Genomic DNA, 24,992 nt, shown 5'->3' with positions numbered 1-24,992 from the left:
TTGAGGCAGAGTTTCACTATGGAGTGCCCTCCAATGGTTTGGGCTCTGGCCTCGGCCTCCCTAGTGCTAGGACTGCAGGCATGCGCTGTGATATCTGGCTTCAGAGCTTGTTTCTTGGAAGAAATGCCCTCTTATAGCATGTCTCTCTCCGTCCAGTCGCCTTTGGTGCTTTACCCATCCATCCAGTCAAAGTTTATACAGATTTCACAGTTTTCTAGTTTGTTATGGTAGGGGTCTGTTTGCCATACTACCCAAAGGTAAAAATTCTCTTATGCATTTCTGCATGGCAGTGAAGACCTCAAAATACATGGCAGATAGAAAACAAACAAACAGGATTTTTTTTTCGTTTGTTTTGTATCTTTGAGGATATAGAATAGGCAGAAGTGAGGACTTTAAAAAGACAGTCAGAAAAGATACAGTTGTGGGTCTTTTCACGAGAAAAAAAATTCAAGTGAAACTTATACATTTTATTATAAGATAATTAAATTATACCAGGTGCGGTGGCGCACGCCTGTAACCCTAGCACTTGGGGAGGCAGAGACAGGCAGATCTCTGTGAGTTTGAAGCCAGTCTTGTCAATAAAGGGAGTCAAGGACAACAAAGGCTACACAGAGAAATTCTATCTTGAAGAAGCAAAAAGAAAGAAAGAAAAAGAAAAAAAGGAAAATTAAACTATAAGATTTCTTTCCTTTCTCCAAAGAGATCCAAGTTAGTACAAATATGCTGCTAAGAAACAAGCTCCTCCTGACGACTGCACACACATTACTTCCTTCTTGAAAATGTCACAAAAAGGTGTCTGCGAGATGGCAGGAAGGTGAAAGTGCTTGCCACCAAGCCCGGCCACCTGACGGTCCTTGGGACCCACATGGAAGAAGGAAAGAATTGACAACCACAAGTCGTTCTCTGACCTCCACGTGTGTGCCGTGCCAAACACAAAAGAAACTAAAATGTTATTAAAAAAAAAACTTGCTGCACGTGGTGCATATAAGTGCACTCAGCTCATGCACATCGATGAAAAACAGAACAAAAGACACCGAGACCGGCACTGCCTGAGAGCATACAACATACACGGACATGGTGGCGCATGTGGGTGCACAAAGCACGTGGGAGGCTGAGGCCGAAAGACGGTGAGAGTAAGAGGTAGGCCTGGGCTGCGTAATGAGTTCCCGGCTAGTCTGTGCTTCAGTGTGACATGTTGTCACAAAAAAAACAAAAGAAAACAACAACAACAAACTCCAAAAAAACAAAAGAAAACAAAAACAAAAAACCCAGCAACAACAACAAAAACAGCAAAAAGCCAAGAGTTTATAAGGAAGTTTTTGCCTCCTGGGAATTATGTGGGTAAGATTTTTATCTCAGTATTTGGGGAGGATGGTCTGCCATCAGAAGAGACTTAACTATGAAGTGAACTTGAGAGCAAAGCTCAAATGTAAAAAAAAAAACTCCAGTATTTTTAAACTTTCACACATAAAATAATGGAGAGAGATCCATCCCGGTTAAAGGCAAGGAAAATCAGAAGACAGTGTGTTCAGTTGTCAGAAAGGGTAAGATCCAGAATCAAGAACAGTGATGAAGAAAAGAGAACCGTCGGGCCACTGCTGAGGTAGCTTCCGGGAACAGTGTCTAGCAATATCAGAGCTCACGTGCAAACTATATAAGACACCACAATTCCACTGGGAAGGACCTATTGTGTGAAATACACGTTGACAAAGTGTGCTTGGTGGCCCTGCGTAGAATACGAAAGCTGGCAACAGCCCAACCGTCTATCGATAGAGATGAGCGTGTAAGCTGTAACACTCCCATAAAGCCGGCAGCCATTAGGAACATGGGAATTTACATGTGGGATTTGAGATATGTGTAATGTGTCAGTATGTGGGGGGTGTTCGGATGGTCAGTGACCATGGCCTGGGAAGAGCTGGCAGGGCACTGAACTACTAGCAATGGGATTACTTATTTCTGCAGGGGTTTTGATTTATTCTGTACTTTAGGACCACTCGAGGCATGAAGAAGAGGCAAAAGCAAACCAGCTTTTATCTTAACCCCTGATTATGAGGTTCTAAAAGGAAAACAGTGAACCAAAGTAGTTAACATGGAGGTTTGAACAAAAACAGCTCCATAGGCTTATATGTTTAATACTTGGTCTCCAATAGGTAGAATTGTTTGGGAAGGATTAGGGGCGGTGGCCGTGTTGGAGGAGCTGTGTCACAGGGCTTAAAGCTTAAAAGAGCCAAGCCATTCCCAGGCTTTCTCTCCACTTCTTGCATGAGGTTCAGATGCATACCTGCCTGCAAGTGGAATGCTTTCCAACATCATGGCCACTGACGCGAAACCCTCTGAAAATATAAGACCCTTCCCCGAAAAAACCTTTTTCTTCAATAAGTTGACTTGGTCATGGCGTTTTATCACAGCAATAGAAAAGTCACTAGGACACATAGCAAATACAGGAAAGTAAAAATAACTGGGGGGAAAAAAGTCAGAGCTGGTCTTTGCTATTGGAAACACCCTGACCTCCTAGAGAAGGCTCAGAGAACAGCTTAGATTCAGTGTGGAGGATGAGAAATGTTGAAACAAGTAGCTGACCAGGATAATTGAGAGTAAAACACCAGAAAGTCAAAGGGTTAATTGCAGAAATCAAGTACAGGACTTCTGTTGGGGGTTGGTCTAAGGGGATGTATATTCTGATGCTAATTCCTGGCTCCCAAGGTCTAAAGGTTGCCCTGACAAGCACATCTGGACCACCCCAAATACTGCTGTGTAAAACCTGGCCTCCCTGTTTGCATGGCAAAGCTACTCTGGCTTTGGGGACAGAGAGAATCTTGAGAAGGAGAAGCAGTCAGGAACTGGAGGAGAGGGAGGAGGAGGAGGGGGGGAGGAGGAAGGAGGGGAAGAAAGAGGAGGAGGAGGAAGAGGAGGAGGAGGAAGAGGAGGAGGAAGGAAGGGAGGAAAGAGGAGGAGGAGGAAGGAGGAGGGGGGGAGGAAGAGGGGGAAAGTCGCCATGGCACAGAAAAGAGCTGCGAGCCTAGAGAAGGAACTCTGAAGTTCCACATGAAAGAAATGACCCGATGAACAACCTTAGCAAGTATTTTGGGGTTATGGATGGGAGATAGCCTGGATAGGAATTATTACAACAGATGGCATGGGATGGAGACTGAGATGTAACAGACGGTAGCTTAGGAGTTAATATCTGCCATGGCCCACATGAAAAGGCTAGTCTAAAAAATACCAGGTGTCTGTTTCTTTATTGATTGTGACAGCGGGTTAACTAATGCCACTGTAACAATTATAAGCCTAATAATAAGCATCTATTAGGGCATACTTTTAAACTGACAACAACAGACGTCCACCCAAGTTTATTCAAAACAAAAATCCAGGCAGGGATAGGATGCAAGACTGCAGTCTCAGTACTTAAGAAGCTGACCCGAAAGGAGAGAGAGTTCAAGGCCAACCTGAGCTACATAGTGAGTTTGAGACTATCCTAGAATCAGGGCACGTTTGCTATCAGAATTTTTCTGTTAAGAAATAAATAACTACTACAGTCACCTTGTAGTACTTACTTTGAAAATATCTTTCTTCTGAGAAGCCAAAGGAACGGATAGAAAAATGCATTTAAACTATCTATGCAGGTCCCAGAGAGCCCCACAAGTATTAACAACAAAAGCTTTATTAAGTTGGCCAAGCCACCTATGCCCGAGGACAACCCAACCACTTAGCATCCACATAAATACACCCAATGCCTTAGCCATGCCCCTATCTGTTTGAACTAAATCCATAGTTCTTAGAGAAAATCAACAATATGCAATAAATCCACCAAATGGCAGGTTTCAAGCCACCAGGTCACAGAAGACACTGCACTGCTAACGGAAGCCTGGCAGCTTTACTTTGAGGTGTGGAGTTAATGACAGCTTGTGTCAATTATAACATCTGCTGTCTCAAATGATGGTGGCCTAGAAGTTTTGATTCTAAGGGTCCAGGCAGAGTTGGGTGTGACAGCCCGTGCCTGCGATCCATCCCAGCACCTAGGAGAGTGAAGACGGGAGGACTGACGTGAGTTTGAGGTCAGCCTGGGCAGGAGAGGCCGTGGGAGGTAACTGGGTGGCTGAAAGCACTCACGCTGAGCTGATAGCGTGAGCTCAGTCCTTGAAACTAGGAGAGAATTGGCTTCCATGTTTGCCTTGTAATGCATGTGCCCCTCCACACACTCACACATGCACACGCACATGCACGGCACACAGCAGCACATCCACACACATGTACACACATACACAACACACATACAGATGTATGCACAGGCACACCACACAGCAGCACATTAACACACACAAATAGATGTAAAAAAGAAAAAGAAAAAAGAAAAAAACCCAACACCCCTGCTGGTGTCCACATTCTAGGCAAATGACACTAAATAATCCCCAGTTTCTAAATCTACTGAACTGTGGGGCCATTCACCTAAATCATGTGGAATGAATTTCCTACCCATTAAACTGCAGATTTCCCCCCCTGAGACAGGATTACTCTGTGTAGCCTTGGCTGTCCAGGACTCACTTTGTAGGCCAGGCTGGCCTTGAACTCACAGTGATCCACCTGCCTCTGCCTCCCTGAGTGCTGGCATTAAAGGCGAGAGCCACCACACCCTGGCTAAACTACGGATCTTAAACAGAAAATCAACATATAGAGGCCTTTCAAAATACAGTGTCACTAACTAGCCCCCGCCCCCTAGGTCACTGGAGCAAAGGTGTCTGACTGCCATTGTTGTCTGTGTCTCTCTGTGGACAATTTCTGTATCCAGCCAGGAAAATCCAGCCCCCATGTCAGGCAGATTTAGAACAGCCTGCATCTCCATACAACAGATTTTCCCAGCATTAGACTCCCGCCCTTATCTGGTTAAGTCAACACATGAAAAGGATTTACAGATTATCTAGGCAGAGATAAGAAGTACGGAGTTTACACAGAAGCTAATGGCCTGCATTGTTAGCTCAACAGCTATTCTAATTAAGAGCCCTGTGGCAGCAGCACAGAAACGGAGTTCCAATACAGACCACAGAGGAAAGTGGCTGCTGCTATAAAATTAATTATTCAGTAAGCAGAAAGCTCAGCTCTTGTCTTAGTTTCTTCAACGGCTCGGCTGTTGCCATGCAATAAGCAAAAAGTAATTAAAAACAACGCTGGTGTGACTAATTGACACAGTTCCCAGTATACCTCCAACTCTTTTTTTTTTTTTTTTAATTTAAAAAAAAACTAAATTACTAGGTAGTTTATTCTGGGCCAAAAAACAAAACAAACAAACAAAAAATCTCTAGGTTGCTTTTGTGGGCTGAAAGTGTCAGTTATGAGCTCGGCCAATGGCACTTAATGCTGAACAAATAGTAAGACATGAGTATGTTAATGTTTTATACCACACTTTAACTTTTTTCTTTTTTGCTTATAAAGATTTGTTTATTTATTATTATGTATACAGTGCTCTGCCTGCATGTACACCTGCAGGCCAGAAGAGGGCATCAGATCACATTATAGATGGTAGTGAGCCACCATGCGGTTGCTGGGTATAGAAACTCAAGACCTCTGGCATCTGAGCCATCTCTCCAGCGCAATCTTTTTTTTTTTTTTTGCTTAAAACTATTGAAATGTTACTAAAAGCTGAATATTATTGAGACAAGAGGGGAAGCGTCATTCAAAGGTTCCAGACTTTAAATCAGACCGCTGATTCGCTAGTCACCAAATGGTGGTATCACCAATTTGAAGCCGGGGCTCATGCGCCTCTTAGTTATATAGTGGAAGCAATTTATAGCGATAGGAAGGGGGAGTTGTTCCCATGTGTCAAGTGGGAAAACAAATGAGCAGGCTAGGAAAGCGAGTGGTTATAAAATCAGACTGAATACTCGGGGTGCTGTGAGGAAGCTAAAACTCGCTGACGACAGGCTGGGCATCAGGATTACTGGTGCCTATAACTTTAGACAAAGGTCGTCGGACTTCTTGATTTCTTAGAGGAGATCACTTCCGTTTCATCTGGTTGCTTCAGAGCAGAAATGCAGATGTGGTCTGTCACAGTTGGAGCAATTTTTAAAATGGTCATTGGAGGTTGGCATTTTTTTTTGTTCCCTTTTTTTGGAGAGGAAACTAGATCCCTGGGAAACAATCACCTCTAATTTTAAACATAACCATGTAAGCAAATGCAGATCACTACTGCCAAGCCCGGGAGAAATACTAAGTCAAGGTTGTTGGGGGTTTAGGGGTGGGGGGGGGTCCGGGGGGCGACAGACAACAACTACCCAACAGGAGTATCCAGCCTTTGGACACTGCAATGCACAGAGTTCAAAGATAGAATCATCAAATTACAATAAATAAATGAAATATATCACAAAAACCCTATGCTGCTATATGATCTTTTTAAAAAAAATATTTTAATTTAATTTTAACTTATGTGCATTGGTGTGAGGGTGTCAGATCTTAGAGTTGCAGACAGTTGTGACCTGCCATGTGGGTGCTGGGAATTGAACCCGGGACCTTTGGAAGAGCAGACAGTGTTCTTAACCACTGAGCCAACTCTCCAGTCCTGCTATATGATCTTATGCTGCACTTATAGCCGCCCTGGGGTATATGTGGCCCATGGCCGTGAGGCTGGACATACCTGAGTTCTCGTGCATTCCTATCTTTTAAGATGTATACATGTGTGCTTTGCCGGCATAGAAGGCGTCGGATGCCCTGAACGTGCACTTAAAGAAGGCTGTGAGCCACCAGGTGGGTGCTGGAAACAGAACTGGGGCCTTCTGCAAGAGCAGACGGTGCTCTTAACCACTGTGACCACTGTGCCTCTCTTAAAACCCAAACACTCCTATCACTGAGCTAATGGAAGGCAGCTAGCTATTGTCACAATTTGTCCTCTCCACTTACCCAGACTTTTAACTTGTTCAAACTCTAAAACACAGCTACTCTTCCACACAAGAACTAATAGAGAACTGTAGTTAGCTATCATGAATTGCCAAATAAATAGAATAGCAGACCATTTTTTTTTTACTGTAATAACAGAGTCTCCCCGAATAAAGTTCTTGTTTAGATACACGTGTCCCATTTAAAAAAAAAATCACATTTATATGCAAGGACGTCAAAAACACTCACCCTAGCGCCTGGAAAGAAGGGATGGAAAGTGCCCAGTGCATCGACAAGAACAGCAGTCTGGAGGCCGACTCCCCAATGTAGTGCACATTCAGGTACTCGGGCATAGGAGAAGGCATGGTGAGCTAGCGTGAACAGGGATCAGGGTAAATCATCTCATGACTTACAGTTCTACAATTATCAGTTCTTTGAAAACCTTGACTATAAATATAACACATTGTATAGGGGTCCTGTATCCTCGCCTACAAGACCTAGTATGGGACTGATCCAAGCCACTGGGTATCATAAGAGTGCTTAGTAGGAAGGAGCAGATCCTAAGTTCTGTCAACATACTATCCGGGCAAACCGACTCTCGCCTAATGGCTATCAGACATGGTCTGGTTTACTTCATGAAGTTACTATCTTGGGGCGTCAATGTGTTTTCTTCCCCTGTCCCTTCTCTACTGATGGGACACAGTCAATCTCCGTATCAGAAGCAGTCCTAGATGCTGAAGGGCCCTTCGGTTACGCTGGCGGCAGAGACAGCAGAGTGGTGAGTATGAAAGAGGTCTGCCAGGTGCCAACGGAGAAGAGCATGCTCCCAACTACTGGGCATGATGAAGGCCTGATGGAGGCCGAAGAAACCATGGGAACCAGCGCTTAATGCTGACACTCCTTCAGAGCTTCAAAAAGCAAGTGTGTGCAGCAGGGCCCTAGCCTAAAACAATGTTACAAAGGCATGTTAAAAAAAAAATGTTCAAGCGGGCATGGTGGCGCACGCCTTTAATCCCAGCACTAGGGAGGCAGAGGCAGGTGCATTGCTGTGAGTTCCAGGCCAGCCTGGTCTACAAAGCGAGTCCAGGACAGCCAAGGCTATACAGAGAAACCCTGTCTCCAAAAAAAAAAAAAAAAAGTTCTACGGGAAAACTATGTTCATAGGCAAGTAACTCAAAGGCTATTTTACTATAAACAAAAAAATAAGTTTGACTATAAGTTTGTGTTGTTATAAACAAACAACTGTAAAAGTAATATCCAGTTTGACTTGAGACAGTTACTTTTAAGTGTCTGACCACAGTGAAAATAAATCCTCTATCAAAATGTTTCTGAAAGCATCCTTAAAATCTTTTTTAAAAAAGATTTATCTATTTATTATTATGCATACACTGCTCTGCCTGCATGTACACCTACAGGCCAGATGAAGGCATCAGATCACATTATAGAGGGCTGTGAGCCACCATGTGGTTGCTGGGAATTGAACTCAGGACCTCTGGAAGAGCAGACGGTGCTCTTAACCTCTGAGCCATCTCTCCAGCCCCAGCATCCTTAAAATCTTAAGGCAAGCTGCAATTACTACATGTGACATATGGAAGGACCACTTTTCCTGTTTTGAAGCCACAGTACTGACCTCAGTGAGGACCAGGGAAATGGGGACTCACTGTGACTGATAGGCCAAAGCAGAGGGAATCTGGCTGTTAATCTACCAAAATCAGAAAACTGGGTTGTATCTGTGACCTTAAACATTGTTGAACAGCCCTAGTCCAAAACTAGAGAAACTAGGAACCATTTTGGGGATCAATGCTTGATGTTTCAGACATTATCACATGTTGGGTGTTGGGAATCAGCAGGGTTCAACCACGAACAACTCTGAATGTCCACCCCCAAATCTGATAAACTGTAAAATCTGCCACACTGCTGGTCCTGGGCACTGTTTCTAAATCTATTCTACAAAAATGCTTACACATACACAGAAAAGTCATAGGCAAGGATGTCCAACGTGGCTCTGCTTCATTGGGAGGCAGAGGCAGCCTGGTCTACAAAGCAAGTCCAGGACAGCCAAAAAAACAAAAACAAAAACAAAAAAAATCTGCCAGGCATGGTGGTGCACACAGGCAGTCCCAGATTGGGAGGATGAGGCAGGAGGACCACGACCTTGACATTGAGGCCAGTCTGGGCTATGCAGCAAGTGCTAAGCAGTCTGGGCTACAGGGCAAGATTTGCTCTAAAACAAAACAAAACAGAACAAAAGCCTCACAGACATCTAAGTAGGAAAAAAAAAAAGCAAAATAAAATGTAGATGACCCAGTTTCTGCTGAAGAGAGTGCCTCAGGACACAGGAACAAGGGCAGGGCAGGGAGACTCCCAACAGGGAACAGCAGCTGCCTGTGGGTGGGGTGGGGCTGTGGAGCTACACCTCGTGTAATGTTCTTTCCCTGTGTGTGTTCCTGTGTGCGCATCATGGGAGTGCGAGGGTCAAGGGCAGGCTGGAGGACAGGCCACTCCTAACACATCACACCGTCTATCTTCTCTTGTGGGGAAAGAACCTCTTGCTGGCTCTTTAGGCTGGTTTAGGCTGGTTCTTTAGGCTGGCTGCTGGCTGGGGGACCCCAGAGAAGCTGGACTCTGGGTCCACAGAGCTGAGATCACAAGCAGGTGGCAGCACGGCCGGCCCTGTTGGTTTACTTAACATGGGTTCTGGGATCCAATTTCAGGCCCTTGTGCGTGGGAGGCTTTACTGGTTGAGCCACCTTTCCAACTCCCAGTAGTGAGATTTCCTAGGGGATTAATACACAGCTTTGATCATGTTCTCAAAAGTAGCTATGATACCAAACAGATCAAAGAGTTTTCACCAATAAAATACAAAAGTTCTCTATAAATGTCAGATAAACTATAAAAAACAAGGGCTGGAAAGATGGCTCACTGCTTAAGAATAGAGGTGGCCTGACTAGAGGGCCCAGTTAATTCCCAGTATCCACACTGTGGCTAACAACTTCTATAACTCCAATGGCAAGGGATCTGACGCCCTCTTCTGGTCTCCAAGGGCACTACACACATAGGCATCCATGCAGGCAAAACATCCATCCATATAAATGTCAAAACTTTAAAAATTATATATATATATATAATTTAAATAGGCCTATAACCCCTAGTGGAATGGAAACAGTAACTAAAAGTCTCCTGACCAGGGCCAGACAGTTTTAGCACAGAATTCTACCAGACTTTCAAAGAAGAGTTAATTACAACCTCAAATTATTTCACAAACTAGAAACAGAAGGAATATTCTTGATCCATTTTGTGAGGCCACAGTTACCTTGATACCCAAACCACATAAAAACTCAACAAAAAAGAGAATTAGAGACAAATTTCCCTTATGAGCACAGATGTAAAAATAATCAATAAAATACTTGCAAAGCAAATCCAAGAAGACATCAAGAATACCACACCTGCCGAGAGGTGGTGGCGCACGCCTTCACTCCCAGTACTCAGCAGGAGGCAGAGGCAGGTGGATCTCTCTGAATTTGAGACCAGCCTGGTCTACAGAGAGAGAGTCCAGGAAAGCCAAGGCTACAAAAAGAAACCCTGTCTCAAATAACAACAGCAACAACAAAAGATCATCCACCATGATCAAGTAGGCTTCATCCTAGAGATGCAGGGATGGTTCAACATGCAAAAATCAGTAAATGTAATCTGCTATATAAATAAACTGAAAGAAAAAAGACCACATGATCATCTCATTGGATGATTCAACAGCCTTCGACAAAATCCAACACTTCTCCTGGAGAGATTATGGCTACAAGGGACATACCTAAACACAATGAAGGCAATATAAAGCAAGCCTGTAGCTAACATCCAAGTAAATGGAGAGAAACACAAAACAATTACACTATAATCATGAACAAGACAAGGTTATCCAGGTTATCCAGTCTTTCTGTATCTGTTCAATATAGTACTTGAAGTTTTAGCTGGAGCAATAAGACAACTGAAGGAAATGAGGATACAAATGGGAAAGGAAGAAGTCAAAGCATCACTATTTGCAGATGATATGATAGTGTACATAAGTGACACACAAAATTCTACCAAGGAACTCCTACAGATGATAAACACTACAGTAAAGTGGCTGAATACAAAATTACTCAAATAAATTAGTATCCCTCTTATATACAAATGACAAATGGACTGAGAAAGAAACTTGGGAAACAACACCTTTCACAACAGCCTCGAATAATATAAAATATCTTAGAGTAACTCTAACCAAGCAAGTGAAAGACCTGTCTGATAAAAACCTTAAGTCTCCGAGGAAATAAATTGAAGAAGATATCAGAAGGTGGAAAGATGTCCCATGCTCATAGATCATAAGATCAACAGAGGAAAAGGAGCCCGGGGTTCCTTGTCCAGGGACTGGCTGTACTGTGGCCAAGGAGGGAAATTTAAACTGACCACAATTTTCCTATAGCTGAGGCTGTAAAAGCGGCTTCTAGCTGGAAACTGCAGGGGGGTCAGGAAAGGAGGCTCTTTGATCTGTATATAGGCCTCTTTGCAGAGATCTCCAATAAGCTAATGTAAACTTACACCTGCTAGCCCTAGAAGGCTGATGGTAAAGTCCTGAGTCTGCTAACTTATTTGTGAATCTATAGAGAAATAAGAAATATGAGAGAGATAGAAAATAAACCACTCACACACACATATACACATTCAAGAGAAAATGTGGATGAAGTTAGGCATCTTAACTTCAACTGAAGTTATGCTTCCCAATTTCACCTTACTTATACTTCTGAGAAAGGGGAATTACCTCATAGTCAAAAAAGGGCAATTAATCACAAAAACAGATGAATTCTAAAATACAACAGGTTACATGTTTGAAAGGTAATAAACATGTTTTATCTATGTATCTATTACATAAGTTCCTATGACAAAGGTTGACAAGGCCTAAAGGTTAACAGGGTCTTAAACTTACAAGAAGATATGACTTTTCAATTAGATAGGACTGAGATAACTATATATTATCCAGCTATCTCTTAGTTCATAATGATTTCAGAACAATAATTTTATCTGTCTTTCTTTCCCTTTTTTTGATTTTTCAAGACAGGGTGTATCTGTGTTAGCCTTGGCTGTCCTGGACTTGCTTTGTAGACCCGGCTGGCCTCAAACTCACAGCAATCCACCTGCCTCTGCCTCCTGAGTGCTGGGATTAAAGGTGTGTGCCACCACACCTGGCTTATTTGTCTTTCATTCTAAGAAACAGAGCACATTTAAAATGACAACATATGTTGTCACAAAGTGACAAGGTATAGAAATTATAACAGAACAATTTATATATTTAGACATTAAGGTTTGTATTTAATTTAGACATTTCTAGGTAGCCCCATTATATCTTGGGTTCATGCCTAGATTTATGGTGATTCATGGTGCCATCTGGAGTGAAGGCTTATCTGAGGCCACAAATCTGCTTCAAGGGTATCCCCTAGTGCGGCATCTGGAGGTCCACAAAGGTATTTACTGTAGCCATAAACTCTCTAAAATTGTTTTAGAATATCTAAAACAATTTAAAAATTTCAAACTATCTGAATCAAATCAGGAATTCCATAATCAGGGATTAATTCATCTGAACAACAGTACATCCTCGACAAGATCCTGTGGGAAGTTTGCTCAATCAGAGCTGGTCAATACCCAGAAAGTGACAGTTTACACCAATGCCAGATATTTGTTCTTCTTGGTTTTTTTGAGACAGGGTTTCTCTGTGTAACCTTGGCTGTCCTGGACTCACTTTGTAGACCAGGCTGGCTTTGGATATAGCCTTTGTTGTCCTGGACTCGCTTTGTAGACCCAGTTGGCCTTCAACTCACAGTGATCCACCTGTCTCTGCATCCCTAAGTGCTGGGATTAAAAGCATGAGCCACCAAGCCTGGCTCTAATGCCAGATTTTAGAGAGATGCAGCAGTGCACAACTGATCAGGTTGTCAGAGGTTGGAAGCAATGCTGGGGTGCATCACAGTACAGACCTTGCAAAATACCGATCCCTTCCAGAGAGCTCCCATGCCTACTAAACTTCCCCACATCAATGGCTCTTGACATTGTGTCAGACAGAGGCTTGAAGCAATTCTGGGTGTGCATCATGGTACAGACCCTGTGAAATACTGGATCACCTCCTAGAAAGCCTACATGCCTAATGAGCTCCTTTAACAGAATGGCTCTTGGCAATATTGATTGATGGAATTGAAAACTCAGACGTAGATCTGCACATCTATGGACAAATGAATTTTGACAATGAAGCCAGAAATACACACTGAATAAGGGAAAGCATCTTCAACAAATGGTGCTGGTCAAACTGGATGTCTGTATGTAGATGAATCCAAACAGACCCATATTTATCACCCTGCACAAAACTCAGATTAAGGACTTCAACATAAAACCAAATAGACTGAACCCGAGCGATGAGAAAAGTGGGGGATAGCCTTGTACAACTTCCTCAAGAACACCAACAGCCAAGGCACTAAGATCAACAATTAATAAATGGGGCCTCAAGAAACTGGAAAGCTTCTGCAAGTCAAAGGATACTATCAATGGGACAAAACGGCAGCCTACATAATGGAAAAAGATTTTCATGAATTCCACAACTGACATAGGACTAACATCCAAAATATATTAAAACAAACAAACAAACTCAAGAAAAACTAGACACCAACAAACCAAATAATCCAATTAAAAGTGGCTACAGATCTAAACAGAATTTTCAATACAGAAAACTCAAATAGCTGAGAAACACTTAAGGAAATATTCAACAGCCGGGCGTGGTGGTACACGCGTTTAATCCCAGCACTCGGGAGACATAGGCAGGCGGATCACTGTGAGTTCAAGGCCAGCTTGGTCTACAAAGTGAGTCGAGGACAGCCAAGGCTACACAGAGAAACCCTGTCTCAAAAAACAAAACAAAACAAAACAAAAAACAAAACAACAACAACAACAACAACAAAATGTCCAACATTCTCTTAGCCATCAGGGAAATGAAAATCAAACTACTTTGAGATTCTGCCTTACACTCGTGGGAATGGCTAAGATCAACAGTACAAGTGACAGTTCATGATGGCAAAGATGTGGAGGAAGGGGCACGTTCCTTTAATGCTGGTGGGAGTGCAAACTTGTACAGAGCCTACGGAAATCAATATGGCAGCTCCTCAGATAATTGGGAATCAATCGACCTCAAGAGCCAGTTGTACAAAAAAAAAAAAAAAGACCCAGTTATACCACTCTTGGGCATATCTCTAAAGGACGATCCATCCTACTACAAGAACACTTGCTCAACCATATTCAAAGTGGCTTTATTTGTAATAGCCAGAAACTGGAAACAACCTAGATGTCTCACAACCAAAGAGTGAATGAAGAAAATGTGGTACATTTACACAATGGAGTATTACTCAACTGTTAAAAAAAAAATGACATCATAAATTTATAGGCAAATGGGTGAAACTAGAAAAAAATCATCCAGAAAGACAAATATGATCAGTGCCTTGTCCAGTGGTCACCAGAGAGGCTTCCTCCAGCCGCAGAGGGGAGCGGGTACATAGAGCCACAGCCTGACATTATGCAGAGTCTAAACTGGGGGTCTCCACCAGGTCCCTCCCCTTAGCGCTCAGGGAACTTCATGTCAGAGGGGACAGAAGACACCAGGAGAACAAGGCCCACTGAGTCAACTAAGCACTCATACGGGCTCACAGAGACTCACGTGGCAAGCATGGGGCTTGCACGGGTCTGCACCAGGTCCTCTACATATATGCTACGGCTGCTAGGCTGGTGATTTTGTGGGACTTCTACCAGTGGGAGCAGATGACTCTCTGATTTTTTTTTGCCTGCTCTTAGGACTCTTTTTCTCCCCCCATTGGGCTGCCTCGATATGAAGGCTTTCGCCCTGCCTTATTGTGTCCTGTTTTGTCATGTTCGGTTGTTGTGTTTTGGAGGCCTGCTCCTGTCTGAAGGGAAACAGAGGGGGAGTGGAGCTGGGGAAAGTGGGGGTGGGGTAGGGGGGAGGGGAACTGGGGTCTGGATGTATTGTATGAGCAAAGGATCTATTTTCAATTTTAAAATTAAGTGAAAAAAAAAAGTCTTCGTTTAAAATCAGGTGGAATTAGGTTTCCCTAATTACTACTTATAGGAGTAGAATATGGGACTGCCTTTTCTTTGTCTATTGTGGTCTCAAATTCTGTTTTTATGTCGTGTGTATGTGTTTGTGCTTCTTTTTACTTCTGGTTTCTTTGGATTTTTTTCTCCTGTTTGTTTTAAAAGGATGGGGTGGGAGGAGACATAGAGGAAATGGGGGAAGGAAAACCATGATCAGAATAGATTGTAAGAAAAATATTATTTTCAATAGGATAAAAAAAGAAGGTGGAATTCCACAGTGCCACCATCCTCAGGACAACAAAACACTCACGTGCTGGGAGTGCTTTCTCAACAGCTCTGACTGACAACGCTGCCTGCCAGACCTTGTCTGATCCTGATCGCTGCCCTTGCTACATCCTCATTGCTTTCCACCCTTACACTCCTCCTGACATTTGCCTAAACCAGTCTCTCTCCCAGGTAAGGAAATCCAACTACCTGCTTAGAAAGGATGTCCTAGGTTCTCCAGAAAATGGCACATACCCCAAACTGTGGGCCCATACAGTGTCCTGCATCTTCAGGCCCACATCTACCTCTAATTTATGACTTGACCCAACTCAGTCGCCTCATAGACCTATAAATAAACAAACCATTGTTCAACAATAACAACAACAACAACAACAAAAAAAAGAAGGTGGGACCTCAGGTACACTAAGCATGTTACTTTCACCTGTAGTGCTGGGGAGCAAACTAAGGGCATTATGTATGCATGCTAGACAGATGCTCTACTGACCGAGCTACACCCCAGCTTGATTTACCTGTTTATTAATACTGACAGCACCAAATGATGAGGCAGGGAAACAGATAGTTTAAATTCTATATAAGAAAATGGGGGCGCCGGGCATGGTGGCACATGCCTTTAATCCCAGCACTTGGGAGGCAGAGGCAGGTGGATCGCTGTGAGTTTGAGGCCAGCCTGGTCTACAAAAGTGAGTCCAGGACAGCCAGAACTGTTATACAGAGAAACCCTGTCTCAAAAAACCTAAAAACAAAAACGAAAAAAGAAGAAAAAAAGAAAAAAGAAAAGAAAATGGGGAACTACAGACTGTCTTTTGAGGACTGAGCCCTGGGGCCTTGCGCATGCTAAGAATGGATTCTATCAGCCAACAATCCCTGCAGACTCATGAAAACAAAAAACAAAACTGTGTTTACTGGAGCAGCAAAAACAAACAAATAAACAAACAAAAAACTCACAACAAAATAATTCAGAAAACCGAAAACATTTCTTTAAAAATACCTCTCTCTGTGTGTGTGTGTGTGTGTGTGTGTGTGTGTGTGTGTGTGTGTGTGTGTAGAGGGAGGAAGGGCAGGGAAGAGAGAGGGGGAGGAAAGAGAGAGATGTATGCATACCTTCATGTATGTGTGCAAGTGCATGCAGAGACCAGCGGTTAATGTGGAGTGTCTTCTATTACCCTCCAGTTTTTCTTTATATTATTGTGCATCTGATATGTGCATGCGAGTATGGGTGTGTGCCATAGTGTACATATGATACATGCATAAGAATATGGCTGTGTGCCATGGTGTGCATGTGACATGTGCATACGAGTATGGGTGTGTGCCATGGTGTGCATGTGATTATGTGCATACGTGTATGGGCGTGTGCCACGGTGTGCATGTGATTATGTGCATAAGTGTATGGGTGTGTGCCATGGTGTGCATGTGATTATGTGCATACGTGTATGGGTGTGTGCCATGATGTGCTGTGCAGGACAGAGCAGAGCTTTCAGAAAGCAATTCTCTCCACTGTGCGTCTCAGGGGGGTCAAACTCCACTGAGTCATCTCCCCGCTGGCACCTCGCCTTGTTCCTGGGACAGGGTTGCTCCCTGAATCTGAAGTCACTGATACAGCAAGCCTATGGCCAGTGAGCTCCAGGGAGCTTCCGGTACCTCTCCTGGGAGCTGGGATTCTGAGCACGCGCATCTATTTGATGCTCTGTTTCAGACGCTGCTGACCTGAACTTGGGTCCTCACGCTATATGGAGCACTTAGGAACTGAGCCATCTTCCCCAGACCCACAAAACAATTAAAGGAAGCAAGCAAATATCAAGTGCCTTAGAAACAAGGATGTAGCTGCTTTTACACAGGGATAAGTGCAAACGTTTTGGGAAGTGTAGCATTTCAGAATTGCCTGAGGTGAGTCGGGGGAGTGAAAACTTAGGTGAACTACTCTAACAGAACACTCGGTGCTGTGGATAAGGGGTGCTACAAAAGAACAATACAGAACAACACAGAACGCTGGTGAGCTAGGCGTGGCGGCACCTGTCTGTCATCACAGCACATTACTAGCACCAGGAGTTCACAACCAGCATAGGCTACGCAGCAAGACCCTGTCACAAAAGCCAAAGTAACAGACAGAAATCCACAAAAGAAAACAACACCCTCCAAAAAGACCTCAGCACACGTTGCCAAATAGTTTTAAGCTGCCTTTTAAACAAGAAAATACTAGTGGTATGTTTTCCTTACTTGCCTTTGGCAAGTATCTCTTTAGTGAGGCTTCTAGGTCAAAATTCTAACTGTCAGAATAAAACTTAAAACAAAAAACCCCCACACATTTGACTTGTCAAGAGACATGGCTTCTCCTCCGAGGTTCTGTGACTCTGGATTAGGCACTCGGGTGACTGCTGGGCTGCTGTGAGCACCAGCAGCTGTGGTCTCAGCACTCACATCTGGATCTCAGCACTCACATCTGGATGCTGAGATGTGTGGGCAGGGTTAAGAATGGCATGTGCCAGAAGGGATGAAAACGACTTGGAGTGTGAAGGGCCTGAAAAGGTCACGTGACACAGCCTGACCTGAATCCCACACGAGCAATGGCAGCTACAGAATATAATGATTTTTAGGACAGGGTCTTGCTACATTTTAAGTTGTCAAGGGACATAATGGGTTGATTTTTTAAACAAAGATTATGCTAGTTTCAGAACCCAGGAAAGATGGAGAAGATAAACAGAACATGATGATATTACAGTGACAATTCAAACTAGAACTTTAAAAGAGTTTTAAAATACAGCCATGGAGCCGGGCGTGGTGGCACACGCCTTTAATCCCAGCACTCAGGGAGGCAGAGGCAGGCAGATTTCTGAGTTCGAGGCCAGCCTGGTCTACAAAGTGAGTCTAGGACAGCCAAGGCTACACAGAGAAACCCTGTCTCGAAAACCTTCCCCTAAAAAGAAGAAGAAAAAATTGAGAGAGAGAAAACCCACCAAATTCAGAAAGAACAGTCAAAGCTTGGATTTGTTTAGTTCTCTGTCCAAAGCATTTATTTCATACAATTAAAGGTATGAACCAAAGGAAGGAAGTTGAACAGCTCCTCTCTAAAGCAGCCGCTGGTCCTGGCTTGTACGGGGGCTCTGCCTCCATCTCTCTTGTGTCCTTCCTCCGATCTAAGTCCAGAGTGGGGAAACGAAACTCAGAGCACAGAAGAATGTGTTTTATTTAGAATATGAAAGAACAACGGGAAAGAGCATTTTTGCCTCGCCCCACCCTTGACTGTCCACCAACAGTAACTTTTAAGCACGGCATTAATTATTCTCATTATCTTTTCTTTTATCATCTGTGAATATATACATATATATATATATATATATATATATATATATATATATATATTTTTTTTTTTTTTTTTTTTTTTTTTTTTTGTGCAGTGCAGATAAAAGGCTTGAAGCTGGGAGATGGTGGCAACAAAGCCTTTAATCCCAGCACTTGCGAAGCAGAGGCAGAGGCCTCTGAGTTCGAAGCCAGCCTGGTCTCTAAAGTGAGTTCCAGGACAGGCAGAGCTACACAGAAAACCCTGTCTCGAAAAACAAAAACAAAACAAACCACTTGAATTTTTTCTGTTATTTTTAGTAAAACTTTACATGATAACTGGTTTCTTTGATGTATTTAATTGGTATATCATGTTGCAGCAATTACTAAACCATAGGGTTTTTTTTTGTTTTTGTTTTTGTTTTTTGTTTTTTGTTTTTTCGAGACAGGGTTTCTCTGTGTAGCCTTGGCTGTCCTGGACTCACTTTGTAGACCAGGCTGGCCTCGAACTCACAGCGATCCACCTGTCTCTGCCTCCTGAGTGCTGGGATTAAAGGCGTGCGCCACCATGCCCGGCTTACTAAACCATGGTTAACATTTTCTGTGGCTATTTCAACCAAGCTGAATTTTGACATACCAATCTTATGTCTATAGTCTTTGCCTTATGATACACTTATTTTCTGTCCATTATTTTAAGTTGCAGTACAGACACTTACTTGATAGTTGTAAGTGTTTTCCTAAGAAATGTAGAAAAGTTTATAATCTATCGTAAATCATTCTCAAGTGTTCCAGAACTGCTATGGACTGCTATGTCCACTCAATTATTTTGCACAAGCCTTTCTTTTTTCTTTTCTTTTTTTTTTTTAAAGATTTATTTATTATGTATACAGTGCACATCAGATCACATTATAGATGGTTGTGAGCCACCATGTGGTTGCTGGGAATTGAACTCAGGACTTCTGGAAAAGCAGTCAGTGCTCTGAACCTCTGAGCCATCTCTCTCCAGCACAAGCCTTTCTAACAGCATTCACAACTGGCAGAGCAAAGATCCAAGTAAGGGGTCAATTGTGGTGCTAATGAGGTCTCAGTGGGGGGCCACACCCACAGCTCTGTTCAGCATATTAATTTGAATAACAAATCAATTGTTCAAGAGTTATTTCTTAGGCTTTGTATGTATATATGTATGTATGTAGGCATGCATGTATGTATGTTTTTAATGGTCTACCTGTTTTGCTTGTTTTATGAGCTTGTTCAGAGGCTGAGGAGAGGGGCAGTGGTGGAGCGCTTGCCTAGCATAGGTAGGGCCATATACGTAGGGCTATCTATATACATAGGGCCCAGCACCATTGCAAGATGTATTTAGGGGAACAAACTGAATTTCAAATGCTCCTTTTCCAAAATGGTTTTTAAAAGTACTAACAGCTAAAAACCTAACACTAAAATGCATCACGTGCACCCTCAGACAATAATGCTGTAGGGTAGAAAGGTAACTCACACATTCATCATGTTTATCTTAAACATTTCTAACATAAGAGCAAAAGGTCTGGGTCTCAGATACGAATTTATGCTAAGAGAGTAGCAGGCACGGATTGAACAAAAGCAGTATATTCAGTTCACGATGGATGTCCATGCTTAATGAAAGCAAAAGCAATGGCTTCTGAAATCTAACCAACTAACTGCACTACCATGACTGACCGACAGCAAGCTGGCCCACTGTCTTCGATAGCAGGGCGAGCATGTTTAGGTTTCAGTTCCAAAATTCTACCAGGGGTACTTCTAACTTTAAAAGTGTGGCAGGCAAATTTTGACGGTTGAAAGGAAGATAAAAATCGAACAGTAACATAACATTAAAAAATAATTAATAAATAAAGATACCCTGAAAACTACATGCGACTCGCTGAGTAGTGGCCCCTCTTTCTCCATGTAGCCCGACTCGCCAGCGGTTAGATGCATGTTTCCTTCCACGCCCTCTACGGAGCTCTGACAGGAGGCTGCGCTTTCTCCGGGAGGCAACGCTTTGGCAAGAGTGTCAAATGCCCTATAGGGAGACATCACAGGCTATGAGCATGACCAATCTCCATCAATAAAACGAAATTCTTATACAAAATTCTGCAGTTATGATTCAAGTCAAAGGGCTGTGGAACTAGCTCAGTAGGAGACGGTCTGCCAGGCAGGCATTAGGCCCGGGTTCCATACCCAGGACTATGGAGAGGGAGGGTTAAGCCTGAAAAGTCTTCTGCAAATAGGGCAGGGGTGCGGCCCAGTGGCAGAAGGTTTGTGTAGTGTACAGGAGGCCCTGGACCGCCCCCCCCCACCCCGTGCCAGCGTCTAGGAGAGGTACGCACAGGCACCACAACAACAACTAGGCAGGCTTCAGAAACCAGAGCTTTCTTGTATGACACTGCTGCGTTGCAGTGACCTCTGTGATTATCCACATCACAAAATCAACACATGGAACTTAGTGGGTGCAGTTTGAAGTATTGCATATTACCGGAGTACCAATCTCTCCATGTGTAGAGAAAGTTATTTATGTCAGAGTTCAGCAGTTGTTTTATGCTATGCACTTACTGCTCATGAAACTCAGGAGAAGGCTCAGCAAGGCTGCACTAAAGGCAGATTTTCGGTTAACCCTTACGATGCCCTACATTTCCTAAGTCTTAAAGAAATACTGTTTTCAGGAACTTTTATAGATAGACTTTAATGCAAAAACATTTTGATCAATTGAAAGGAAACCTGGAGAGATGACACCGACACCAAACAGCCCTTACCTTGAGACATCACTGTTGGTCTGGCCATCGTGATGAAATGCACAGAAGGGAGCATCACCATTGCGCAAGCTCTCCACTACAGGCATATCGCTACCACTGGGAGAAAGGGCCTTGGCTTTGCCAAGATTTGCTAATGACGTGACCACACTGGCCAGTGTGCTTAAGTCTCCCTGGTGTGATTCAGCCTTTAAGAAAAAATTTAAAAAAGCACTAATGTTTTGCAAAGTGGGAATATCAAATCCAAATATCAAATTCTAGGTTATGAAATACTAAAATAAAAGCATATTAATAAATCGCCACATGTGGTGGCGCACGCCTTTAATCCCAGCACTTGGGAGGCAGAGGCAGAGGCAGAGGCAGAGGCAGAGGCAGCTGGATCACTGTGAGTTCAAGGCCAGCCTGATCTACAAAGTGAGTCCAAGACAGCCAAGGCTACACACACACACACACACACACACACAGAGAGAGAGAGAGAGAGAGAGAGACAGACACAGACACAGACACAGACAGACAGACGAGACAGAGAAAAAAAAGACAGAACTAAAGTCTCTCCAAAGCTGCAGCTGAAGCCACTGCCCAGGAAAGGCAGGGAAGTTCTTCACAGTCTTTGGCCCTTTCAACCGTCAAAGCAATGAGTTGACTGACACTTAGTAACTTCTCATAGAGACACATGAGCTTTTGGATATATTTCCAACTCAAAGGCTTTTATATATGCAATCTTTGGTTTATGAGATCCTTTTGGGGCTGGGGAGATCCACCGGTAGTTAAAGTGCTTGGCATTACATTTTCGGGTGCTGGGATTGAACCAAGAACCTCACATATGCTGCATATATTTTCCACTGAACGATGCTCTAGGACTTTGGGGTTGTGAGTGCTGCAGAGGCAGAGTCCAATACAGGTGGAAGAAAGTCTCATCCCAGGAACCTCCTATCTTTTTAGGGCCAGCAAGATGGCTCAGAGTAAAGGCATACATGCAGACAGAACACTCACATCCATAAATAAAATCTTTTAAAAGAGAAAACAGGAATTGTTGCTCTATAGCATGGGGATTAAAAGTTCAAACTCCAGAACGGGAGTGGGGGGGGGGTTAGGGGGTTGGAGGTAAGAGGGGGTGCGGGGGGGTTAGGGGTGGGTGTGAGGGGGTGAGGGGGGGTTAGGGGTGGGTGTGAGGGGGTGAGGGGGGTGGGGGGTGGGTGTGAGAGGGGTTGGGGGGTTAGGGGGGTGGGTGTGAGAGGGGGTGAGGGGGGGCTAGGGGGGTGTGGATGAGGGGGGCGGTTAGGGGGTGGGTGTGAGGGGGGCAGGCACTTTAAATTGTGCCACATACCTTATCTGGTGTCATCAGCATATCTGATTCTGTTTTTATTCCAGACTGGTGAATATTCACGAACATTCCTGAATCCAACAGTCCAGATGACCTGTCACAAATGAAGGACAACTTTTAGCCTTACTAGATCTGGGACGAGAAGCAAATGACCGGCTACTTAATGTCAGCGGTAGGGCACCTGGCGGTCTCGCTGTCCGTCACGAAGGTTGGCATGGCGGCCAGAGGGCTTCGCAGGTCTTTGCGGATGTAGATTTTTTCTGTTGAAGCTGCACAGTTGGAAGATTTTTCTCTGGATATTTCTATGGGTTTTCTTTCACACTGAACGGCTATAAGAACATGTTAGATAATTACACCACAATTTTAAATCTAAATTTCTTATCACCAACATGGCTAAGAGACACTGCTTCCGGCTGGATTTCAAAATGACCATCTATCTTTTCAGAGTCTGCACATTCAACAATGTCACTCGCTATTTGTAAAACTGGTCAACTGACGTCTTATTCTCACTTCTTTCTATTTTAGCACTCCTATGGCAGAGAAACAGGACCCCCCCTTTTTTTTTTTTCCAGTTTTTCGAGACAGGGTTTCTCTGTGTAGCCTTGGCTGTCCTGGACTCACTCTGTAGACCAGGCTGGCCTCGAACTCATAGCGGTCCACCTGCCTCTGCCTCCCAAGTGCCAGGATTAAAGGCGTGCACCACCACGCCCAGTGGAAAACAGGACTCTTAAGAAGCCTCACTATTGAGGAGAAAGACTGAAGCGAGACGTCCCTTATATACACAGTTAAAGAAAAAGAAACTTGACCAATTGAAGATCATACTAATAAAAAAGGCCTAAGTGGTGCCTTTCTAGTTAAGAAATAAATATGTATTACACATACATTCATCTACACAACATGAAGGATCTGTAAGAATTTTGTAAAAACTACAGAGGCAGCAAGGCATTTGTTAAATGTACAGTTTCCTTTGGGGTAGAGGGAACAGCAAACTGTCAGAACTCAAAACTAAGTGCAGCCACCTATTAGATGTCTGGCCTTGAGTTGCCAACCCTTGTCTGTTAAGGTCCTGACAGTACAGGTGGCCGCAGAGATCTGCCCTGAGACTGCTCAGACTCACACACAAGGAACAGCTTTGGGCACAGATGGTGCAGTTAGTTTGTATTAGCTGTTGTTACAAAGATCACATTCTGAGCATCAGTTACAAAGCACACTGGTGGCTAGCTGCTTTAATGATACACGGTTTTTAATTTTATAATGTAACATTAACAATACTACAGAGAGTTTAGGAAAGACAACAAAATCACTAAAAAGTTCTATCATGTACATTAAGATTTTTAAATTCTGAGACAACTTACAAAAATCATTTGGGTGCTAAGTGCCAGCTGGAAATGTGTGCTTGTCATCACAGGAGTAATCAAAAATATTTGTTTATTAAATAATAAATACATATGTACATATTTCTTTTTTTTTTCAGACACGGTTTCAATATGTAGCCTTGGCAAGCCTAGACTCACTTTGTAGACCAGGCTGGCCTCGAACTCGCCTGCTTCTGCCTTCAGAGTGCTAGGATTAAAGGCGTGCGACCACGCCTAGCATATGTACATATTCTATTTTTAGTTGGACTATGTCACAGCTTGAACAAGAATGCTGGAGGAAGTGTGCCAATGTGAATGAAATCTGAGGGTTTATACCCTCACTCCACTTTCTCCACGGGGCTAAAATGGGATCAGCCTGTTCCCTGCTTCTGCTGGCTCACTATGCCTTCTCCGCCCTCTGCAACCATAAACCCAAATAAGCTTTTTCTCCCCTCAGCTCCTTTAGTCATGACACTGAATCACAGCGACAGAAAAGTAACTAAGTAACTAGGCACTACACTTGAGCTACTTAGATGTGCTAACTTGGCTACGCTTTCCAAATCTGCTGCATTCTTACAAACCTTAGCCCTTTAAAGCAAGTACGTACAGTCTTGTTTCATTCCAAACGCGATGCACCGCTGCAGCCTGCAGTACTGGCAGCGGTTCCGGTGGTGCTTGTTAATAATACAGTCTTTTGATCCTCGACACGAATATACTAAGTTTTTCCGGATGCTTCTTTTAAAAAATCCTTTGCAGCCTTCGCAAGTTATTGCTCCATAATGACGTCCTAAGGATGACGTGTTTAAGAAAACACAAAATGTGCTATAGGTTAGAAGTGAAACAAGTTCATCTTTTTTCGATTAAAACGACAATATATAAGATGAAATTGTGATTTTGAGATTCTGACACATTTTCTAAGGATTTATTTAAGTAGAGATTCAAACAGCCATATCCCATGGTAAGTTTAATAATACGGTTTTAAATTTTATAATGTAAGCTGGGTGTGGTGGC

The 24,992-nt window shown here is 43.3% G+C and overlaps 1 protein-coding gene across 1 annotated transcript in view; it reads right to left on the bottom strand.

Annotated features, from left to right (window-relative positions):
- Positions 1-24,992, bottom strand: part of NR2C1 (nuclear receptor subfamily 2 group C member 1) — a 54,451-nt gene that overhangs the window by 9,800 nt on the left and 19,659 nt on the right. The window contains 6 exon segments of the mRNA XM_084794408.1: positions 7,114-7,235; positions 20,413-20,575; positions 21,306-21,490; positions 22,630-22,720; positions 22,808-22,955; positions 24,589-24,768. Coding sequence (XP_084650534.1) covers positions 7,114-7,235; positions 20,413-20,575; positions 21,306-21,490; positions 22,630-22,720; positions 22,808-22,955; positions 24,589-24,768 — 889 coding nt within the window.

Source organism: Acomys minous, assembly GCF_964271855.1.
Source record: "Acomys minous genome assembly, chromosome: 9".
NCBI lineage: Eukaryota > Metazoa > Chordata > Mammalia > Rodentia > Muridae > Acomys > Acomys minous.
This window is presented reverse-complemented; position numbering and strand designations above follow the sequence as displayed.